This window comes from Populus euphratica, unplaced genomic scaffold (genome assembly GCF_000495115.2).
Source record: "Populus euphratica unplaced genomic scaffold, PopEup_1.0 scaffold801.1, whole genome shotgun sequence".
NCBI lineage: Eukaryota > Viridiplantae > Streptophyta > Magnoliopsida > Malpighiales > Salicaceae > Populus > Populus euphratica.
The window spans coordinates 35507-46019 of NW_011500658.1; the positions used below are offsets into that span (position 1 = coordinate 35507).

A 10513-nucleotide genomic window follows, 5' to 3' on the forward strand; every position below is an offset into this window, starting at 1 on the left:
TATTTATCAGACACGCAAGGCTGAAGTCCCTGCGTTGCTCTTTCTTCTCGAGGAACACTCTGACAAAACACCCCAACTCTTATGTCATATTTCAAATTTGAACATGAAAATTGAAATCACATCTAGAAAATGGATCACTCCATCGTCTCCAACTCCACCCAACCTTCAAAGGTTGAAAATATCAAGTTTTGATCAGCATGGTCAGAATCATTACGTGCCTAGCTTCTGCTTCTACCCAGCTAATGAAGAAGAATGTGGCGTAATCAACAATGCAGAGAAAAGTTTGCGGTTACAGAAATCTTTGTCTGAGGTTTTAACGCTATATTATCCACTCGCAGGAAGATATTCGAGTGATGAACCCTTGATTGAATGCAATGATAAGGGAGCCGAGTACTTGGAAGCCCAAGTAGCTGGCTCTCTCTCTCAACTCCTCAGCGATGAAGAGCTTGAGATCCAGTTGCAGAATCACTTTGTTCCACCAATGTTCGATCCTATTAATAGCCCTCCGCTAGTTGTTCAATTCAACAGGTTTGAGTGTGGTGGAATTGCTATAGGTGTATCTATGACACACAAGATGGTCGATGCATTCTCGGCATTTGGATTCATTACGGCATGGGCAACTGCGTGCCGAATTGGGATCGACAAGGCACGCCCTCCAAGTTTCGAATTGGGTTCCATTTTCCCACCAAGAGATGCATTTAGAATCGAGAATTGGGAACGTAAAGCTACAGATACAAATAAGATTGTCACAAAAAGGTTTGTGTTTGATGCTGTAGCAATATCAAATTTGAAAGCTGCTGTTAGTGCCAGCGCTAGAAATAACAGTTCAGAGTTGCCGAAACAACAAATCACAAGAGTAAAGGTTGTGGCGGCACTCATATGGAGGAGTTGTATTAGGGTGTCTCAAGCTGTACATGGCCGAATGAGACCTTCCATCATCAAATTTCCTATCAATCTGCGAGGAAAGACAAATCTTCCTATACCAGAGAACACTTGTGGAAACTTTGCAGGTTGGTCAGCTCCCCATTTTATGCCCAATGATGAGGGCGAGGTGAAGATTCACGAGTTAGTAAGTCGGATCCATGATGGCATTGAACAAACTCTCTCAAATTACGCGAAAGCTTCAAGTTCTGATGAATTTTTTATCATGGTGATGAACGACTTTCGAAAGCTAGATGAAGCATTGAAGCATACTGAACAACAAGATGTCTATTTGTTTTCTTGCTGGTGTCGGTTCCCTATGTATGAAGCAGATTTTGGTTGGGGAAAGCCCACTTTGGTGAGTAGAGGTGTGCAGGCTCACAAAGAGATGATTTTGCTTTTTGACACGAAAGATGGTGATGGAATTGACGCATGGGTGAGCTTGGAAGAAAACAAGATGCTTCTTTTTAAACAAGATCCTGATCTTTTAGCTTTCACTACCTAAGAACATCGTCAGTTTCTTCTTCACATGGTATATGTAATGTTGATTTGTATGTCCAGTTTGCGTAACTCGTGTTTGTAGTTGCTTGTGCTGCCTGCCTTTGAATTTGCTTTGTATGTCCCAACAGTTTTTTTATTTTTTTTTACTTTTGTTTTTGCAATTCTACCAGTACAATTTTCTTTACTATAGCTAGCTAATGTTTCTTCTTCAGTTACACATGATGAGTATTAAAATTCAAGATATTTAGATATAAGATTGATGTATTATATATTTAATTATTTTTTTTATTCTCTCTATTTAAGGGATCTGATGGCTGCATTCATTTGAAGAAATGGAAAAGACAAACACGTGATCATTGTTTCATTTACTCATGATTTTTTTTTTGTCCTTGCACGGTTGAAAAACAAATTGAAATTGATAAGAAACAATACAATTAAAAAATATTTTTAAAATAAATCCAGTTCAGAAAATCATAGAAAATATTTGTGACTTATTTTAAATTATAAAATAAACTGTAAAAAAAATAAACTAATAAAAAATAAGAGAAAAAAATATATTAAAGACATGAAATTAAATTTCAATGACAACATTATTAATACTATTTCACGAAATAAATTTAACTATACTAAAAAAATTTCCTAACGCAAATTAGAATAGGTCACTGGAACTGCCTTAATGTGACAGTGCTCAATTTCCAAAATATTTTCTGTGTTATTTCTTTATTATTTTTTAATTCTGCTAATTTACCAGAAAAACTCTTCTTTTACTCCTGTGATCATGATGTTTTATTTTATAGAGTTATTGAGGTTTAGAATTTGTCTTGATTTAATAAATAATATGATTGGTAATTTGATATTTTATCTCTACATGCTAAAAAAAAAGCTCTGAAATCACAATCAGTGAGCTCTTTTATATAGCATAAAGTATAAGATAAAGAAAATCAGGCATACAATATGATTAGGACAAACAATTTTTTAACGGAAAATGTACTAGAAAATTTCAAATCAAGCATCATAGTTCTCTTGATCATATCCACTCAAATAAATTAAAGAAAAAAAGGTCAAACTTTCTTCTTTGTATAAATACACAAGTCACTAAACTTCCAGATGTTCATATTCAGAGGAAATGAGGACATTCGGACAAGTTATATGTCTAGTTGAAATAATTTTTTTTAAAAGCTTAAAAATATTATCGATTATTGAGATTTTTTTGGTAATATCATTCAATATAATTAAATAATTTAATTTTAAAGTTTATTAACCCGACTCGCTTGAGTTTTGAATTGAACTGTATAAGAACTAATCCAAAATAAATTATTTAATTTAATAAGTTTAAAAATATTTGAATGATTGGTAAAAACATGACATAACTTTTAAAAAAACTTTAAAACTATAAATTGTTTTTTATATTGATTTCAGATTAGATCGACCTCGGTGATCACCATGAAAACTAGGTCATAGAATTCAATAGATTTAATACTTTTTTATTTGTGTAAATTATTTTTATTTAATTTTATAATAATTTATATACTTTCAAAATCGAGCACCAACTCTAAAAAGATATTTATTTGAGGTCATAATAACCATATAAAAAATAAAAAACATCAAATATAAAATCAATTTCTCTACCAATTCAATATTGAATAAGAGTGAAATAAAAATAAAATTAAAGGACTAGAAACTAAAAAAAAAAATATCAGGTTTGATGGGTAAACTCACTAAACTTATGAATTGGATAATCCGAGTTAACATGCCAGACCCACAAACTAGGTAATGAACTTTATTGGAATTAATAATTTATTTTTTTATTATTATTTATTCAACTATATGATAACAAAAATAAATTATCATAAAATCGAGTGTCAAATCAATATTGAGATTTTTTAAAATTATGATAACCTCATAAAAAATAAATAAATAATGAAATTTAATTCTCAATTAATTAAATATCAACTTTTTAAAATTATGATAACCTCATAATAAATAAATAAATAATAAAATTTAATTCTCAATTAATTAAATATCAAATGATGAAATTAAAAAAATAAAAGTTAAACTTGTCATACATGTCAACAAGCCTATGGACTTTCTAAAATTTAATAACATGTTTTTTTCTAAATTTTGTTTGCTAACTATATCATTAAAAAAAATCACATAATCGAGTTTAATTAAAAAATAACCCTAATAAACCCACAAACTAGAGCAACCATGGTTATCTTGTCAAACTTACAAATTTATTGACTCCACAAACTTTAATAACCTAGTTTTTTAAAATTATTTTTTGTTGCTACCTAATTTTTTACCCATGTTTTTGATAAATATTCAGAAAAAAATCAAAAACAATGAAAAACCCAAAAAAATGCATTTTGATATATTTGCATCGTTTTTAGCATTTTCAACATCATTTCAGAAGAATTAAATTTTCAAAGGTATTTCAAACGCGTTCAACTTTTAACGCGTAAATTTTACAATCATTAATTTTTCTTGTTGAGTCGATGTTGATATTGCTTGTTTTAAAAAATGAAAGAAAGGAGAAAAGCAGATCTGAAAATGAAGAAAAAACAACTAGAATCAACTGGCTTTTGTGATTTGATTTTTTCTTTGCAGGTCACCACCGGTGGAAAAAGGGAGAAAAGGTCCAAGGTCCGGCCGTTTCTGGGCATTGACAATGGCGGCGCGTGAACCCACGCGCCGTATGGAAAAGGGAGAAAAGGTCCAAGGTCCGGCTGTTTCTGGGCATTGACAGCAGCGACGCGTGAACCCACGCGCCGTCAGTGATGGCCGCGCGTGGAAGGATGCGCCGCCATGAACTAAGATATTTTTTAAACATCAATTTAATACTGAGATGTTTTTTGATATTATAATAATCATATAAAAATAAATTAAAATAAATTATCTATTTTGAATTCTTATAAACAAGATTAAATTATTAAAAAAATCATTAACAAAAAAAAGTCAAAATAAAAAAAATATGTCAATGTAGCAAAAAAAAAAAAGAAGAAGAAAAGAGAAAGGAAAAGAAGAAAAAATATAGTAAATGAGGGGATATAGAAAAGTATTGTTGTTCTCTTATCTTTTAGCTTTATTTATAATTTATAATATCTATAGTAAAAAAAAACTCCTTAATTTGCTAGAGCTTCAAACCTTCTAATTAAGTACTATTACACGTTGTCTCTAATAAATGCATACAGCGTTTAGCTTGTGTTCTTCATTCTTACAGCTAGGTTGATTTGAATTGTAGGCAAAATAGCTCAAACTCATTTAATGTTTAGGTACATGCTTTGTTGGCCCTCTCTTTTCTCTTTTCTGTTTTTTTTTTTTTTAAGAATAGTGTATTTGTTATTTATATAGCTATTGTTTTCAAAATATATTTTAATTGAAAATATATTTAAAAAATATTTTTAATATTAACATATCAAAATGATCTAAAAATATATATAATTTTTTTTTAAAAAAATATTCTTACACCATAAAAACAAAGCATATGGACAATGGTTATATATTTTATTAACTGATGAACATATTCTTCATCTAGAGAGTTCAAATTTTTCTAGCAGTATTTTCATGAAAAATTGCCTGTCTTGATCATAATGCATGCCTGATTTTCTGTATTTTATTTTCTAATATAGTAATTAAACACTACAAAAGATTGCTTATAAATTATGATTTCAGAGTTTTTTTTTCTGTATGTTGAAATATAACATCAAATTTCTAATCATTAGTATCGCATATATGCAGCGTTGCGATGAAAACATTCACCCTCTGATTATTGTAAATGTAGCAAATAAGAGGAGACAAATAATTCTTATTTTTTATTAGTAAAAAAATAAAATGGGAGTCGCCACCTAATATTTTAGTCACTAGAAACCCTAACTAGTCTTAGAGATTGGGTATGGAAATTGGTTGCGTAAAGGAAAGGTATTAGCACCTCAAATATACCCTACCTAAGGTAAGCTGCATTGTTTTATTGTCTGGTAAAATCTAAGGTTTGGTTGTATTTTCTAGTTGTTTGTCCGTCTATAGTTTTAAAAAAATCTTCTTTGGTAAGGAGATCCTTATCTATTCAGGTAATTCTGAGGTAAACAAAAGAATTTAATATCTGAAATATGTCTTACATATAAGGTCGTAACTCCAGATATTAAATTTTTTTTTCTGAAATTTTTGAAATATTGGCCTAGTTCTCATGACTTTAATAAACTGGTTATTAAAGACATAATATATGCTAATACATTTTTTTTTTGTTATATGAAAACACAATATGATTTTCTATATATATTTTTGAGAGATTAGAAAATACATGAAAACAAAATATTTTTTATTTTTTTTGATAAAAATCAGATATTTTGATATCAGATTTTTCTCTTTATATTATAAAAATATAAACTAATATTGATCAAAATGCAGTGAAACAAATGTGAAAAATCACATATTTTAAAAGGATTTTTTAAAATAATTTTGAAGAAAATTTTATTTTATTATTATTTTATTACTTCTTTTAGGTTGGGGCTAGTCCGGGCATGTGACTGAACTGGATCCAACAAACCTGACTGATTCACGACTGTGTCCTAATCTCTTTCTTTTTTTCCTCTGTTCTACTCTCGTCTTTCCTTCGCTGTTTTGCTCTCCTCTCTCTGTCGTCCCCTCACTATCTCGTTGTTTTTTGTCTCCTCTCCTCCTTTTTGTTGTGTAGTGCTGGTGTGGTTGTGATGGAGAATGGCAGTGGCTGCTGGACGAAGAAAATGATGAGCTGACGATGGTGTTGGCAATGCTGGTGCAACTCTCTCCCCTCTTTTTTTTTCCTCCTCTGTCGTTCCCCTCTGGTTTTCTCTCTCCTTTCTCCCTTTGTTCTCTTTTTTCCTTTTGTCCTTTTTACTCCTCTCGGTTTGGTTCCTCCTCTGGCTTTTATAGTCAGAGGACGTAGGCGTTTCTTGGTAACGGTCGGGGTGCATCATGGTGGCAAGGGGTGTCAGCCGCTAAATGTGCTACTTGATTGAAGCTGCTAACACCTGTATTGTCTTTACTGTAGAAACCATTACAGATGAAAAAGGTGATGAACAAATGAAACGGCATCGTTTTCAAATCCAAAATGAATATTTTTTATTTGATCCTTGGATGTTTTTATAATTTTGTGATTAAGTGCCCCATAAAAATTATTGTTAGACCCCTTGATTTTAGCATCTTTTCTGATTTAATTCTTGATTTTGGATTGTTTTAATTAAGTTTTTAATTGGCTATCAAGTTTCAATAATTATATAATTAAGCCTTTGATTTGACCAAATCAATTCTTTAAAATTATAATTGAATCCCATAACTTTAATTACTTCCAATAAAATCCTAAATTGACCTAAAAAATTAATTTTGCTTGTAATCAAAGCCTTCATAAATTCAATTAAACCTTAAATAAAATTTAATTGAATCCATAAATATCTGATTTTGAACTCTTTCTCAATTTAAATTTTTTTTGTCAACAGAACTCTCATTAGTAAAAAATATACTATCAAATTTTAACATTTTATATTTTTGAACCTCCTCAACTAATTTTTTTATTTTTTCAGCATTCCAATATTCTTTTCTCACTCCTATTATTATTATTATTATTATTATTATTTTATTATTTGTGAATATTTTTTTGATATGTACTTTTTGTATTTTGTTTTTTTCATTTTTCATGAAGAAATCTAAAAATAAATAAAAACAACTAGAATGAAATGTCACCTTGTGATCTTCAAACCAAGGACTCTAATTTCGATATAACTTGACTACAATCATCTCAGTAGAAGAAAACAAGTACATCCTCATTACGGGCCACTCCCTCTACTTAGATTATCTAAAATATTAATTTATATTATTTTTTATTTAAAATATTTTAAAATTTTAATTTTTTAATATTAACATAGTAAAGCAATCTAAATCTATATATATATATATATATATATATATATAAAACTCTTAAACATTTTTAAAAATATTTAGAATACAAAAACAAATCAACTCTAAAATTTCTATAAAAGCTTAAAAGAGTCCAGGGATTTGATATATCAAAGTTTTGATATATCTCTGAATTTTTTTTATTCTTTCTTTTTTTTTGCCCCTCCTGCTATCCATTTTATATTTTTTAAGAAAGAAATTATTATTCTATATAACAACACACTATAAATATCACGTTTTAAATGGTGTATTGGATAACCATGAGACTCAGGAAAGAGAGCCTATACTATTGCCCTTGTCTCTAATAATTGTTATTGCCCTTGTCTCTAACAATTGCAGACAGCCTTGAGCTTGCGGTCTTCGTTTACAGCAAGGTATATTTGAACTATAGATAGGCAACATTCTCATTTAATGTATGCTTTGTTGGCACTCTCTTTTCTGCATTAAAAAAAAAAACACATTTATCATTAAAAAAAAATAGCGATTGTTTAAAAAAAATAGTTAAAAAATATCAAAAAAATATTTTAAAATTTATTTTTAATATTAAAATGATCTAAAAATACAAAAAAAATCATTTTAAAAAAATATTATTTTCTTAAAAAACATTTACACCCCAGCAATCTTTTATAGTGTTTAATTACTATATTATGATGTAGACAAAAATCAGGCATACATTATGATGTAGACAAAAATACTGCTAGAATATTTCAACTCTAGCATCACAGTTTCATATCCACTCAAAGAAATTAAGGAACAAAGGTCAAACTTTCTTTATGCTTTTTTGGCAGTGTAAAAATATATTTTTTAAATGATTTTTTTATATATTTTTAGGCAGTTGAGATGTTGATGTTGATGTTAAAAATAAATTTTTTAAAAATAAAATAAATATTTTTTTAATAGAAACATTTTTAAAATAACTCATAGTTTAATAATAAATTTGCTTTTTTGTTTTTTTAATGCAGAAAAGAGAGTGCCAACAAAGCAGGGAACAAACATTAAATGAGTATAACGTATATTGCCTACAATTCAAATCTACATAGCTGTAAGAATGCGGGGGCCCTTTCCTGAGTCCCATGGTTATAATTGATGAATATATTCTTAATTAGAAGGTATGAAGCTATAATATTGGTTTTACTGTAGATTTTGTTGTGATAGTTTATTTTTTTATTATATAATTAAAGAAATAATAATTTAAAAAACTTGTTATTAATCATAATAAAATATATTATTTAGTTTATGGGTTCAACATATTAATTCAGTTAATTAATTTATAAACTTTAGTTAGTTTACTAATCAAACCTAATATATTTTTTTTAAATTTTTTGTCCTTTAAGTTTTTAATCGGTTAATATTTATGGTTTTAATTTGAAATTTAAATTTAAAATTTAATGCTTAGGATATAGAGTTTGGTCGTTTAGGGTTTAGCAGCTGGAAGCTGGGACATATGAACCTTTGCTGCATTCGTTTGAAGAAATGGAAAGGACAAACACGTGATCATTGTTTCATTTACTCGTGAGTTTTTTTGGGGTCCTTGCTCCTTACACAGTTGAAAAAACAAATTGAAATTTATAAGAAATAATACAATTAAAAAATATTTTTAAAATAAATGCAATTAAGAAAATCATAGAAAATATTCACGCCTTAATTTTAAATTATAAAATAAAATGTAAAAAAATAAACTAAGAAAAAAATATTAAAGACATGAAAATTTCAATGAAAATATTATTAATATTATTTCACGAAATAAATTTAACTAGACTAAAAACATTTCCTAGCGAAAATTAGAATTGGCCACGGGAACTGCTTTAATGTCACAGTGCTCATTTTCCTAAATATTTTCTGTGTTATTTCTTTATTAATTTTTAATTCTGCTAATTTACAAGAAAAACTCTTCTTTAAATCCTGTGATAATTCTGTAGAATTTCAACAAAAAGCTTAAAAGAGGTTGATCCCAATTATGTTTTCTTTTATAAAGTTATTGAGGTTTAGAATTTGTCTTGATTTAATAAATAATGTGATTGCTAATTTGATATTTTATTTCTACATGCTGAAAGAAAGATAAAGGAAAGATAAAGAAAATCAGGCATACAATATGATAAGGCAAACAGTTTTTTAGTGGAAAATGTACAAGAAAATTTCAACTCAAGCATCATAGCTCTCCTGATCATATCCACTCCAAGAAATTAAAGAAACAAACGCCATATATATATATAATCTTAAATTTTGTTTTTGGTACATATCATTAAATTTAATTAAATAATTTAATTTTAAAATTTATCAGCCTGACTGTTTACCTAATTTGAATTTTGAATTGTTACTATAAGTACTAATATCATGAATTATTACTATAAATGATTTTTTAAAAATTACTTTCTGAAAAACAAACATGGTCTAAAGAATTATTACTGCAAGTACTAATAATTATTATTATAAGTGATTTTTCAAAAACTATTTTCTGAAAAACAAACATGATCTAAAGAATTATTACTGCAAGTACTAATATTATGAACATCAGTGTTACTACTAGTATCAACGCTGCCACTAATATTGTCAATAATATTTAACTTTGTAAGTGAGGTTCTGGCCTAGCGGTGGAAGGGGCTTGTCCCCTTCCTCCGCACCTGGGTTTGAATCTCACCATGCACGCCTGTCATCCCCGCGGTGCTTTACCTGCTCACTAGGCTTGCAAGATGTTCAGTGGGTCGTGGGGATTAGTCGTGGTGCGCGTAAGCTGGCCCGGACACCCCACGTAAATAAAAAAAAAAAAAATAGGTAGTGGCCAAGTGGTAAGAAATTGGGATCAAGGGGTTCACTCCCTATGTGGTCTCAGGTTCGAGTCCTTGGTTGCTCATATGATGGTCAATGGAGGTTTACATGGTCGTTAACTTTAGGGCTCATGGGATTAGTCATGGTGCGCGCAAGCTAGCCCGGACACCCACCTTAATTTAAAAAAAATAATATTTAACTGTAACCATCTAGGTAATGGCCAAGTGGTAAGAACTTGAGACTAAAGGGTTATTGGGATCAAGGGGTTCACTCCCTATGTGGTCTCAGGTTCGAGTCCTTAATTGCTCATATGATGGTCAATGGAGGCTTACATGGTCGTTAACTTCAGGGCTCGTGGGATTAGTCATGGTGCGCGCAAGCTGGCCCGGACACCCAC

At 29.3% G+C, this 10513-nt stretch overlaps 1 protein-coding gene across 1 annotated transcript; it reads left to right on the forward strand.

Moving 5' to 3' along the window:
• On the forward strand, positions 1–1698 carry LOC105115892 (pelargonidin 3-O-(6-caffeoylglucoside) 5-O-(6-O-malonylglucoside) 4'''-malonyltransferase-like). Its single transcript, XM_011012963.1, has one exon. It carries the CDS (start codon positions 104–106, stop codon positions 1424–1426), a length of 1323 nt encoding a protein of 440 aa, XP_011011265.1. The 5' UTR covers positions 1–103; the 3' UTR covers positions 1427–1698.
• Positions 1699–10513: the final 8815 nt, after the last annotated feature.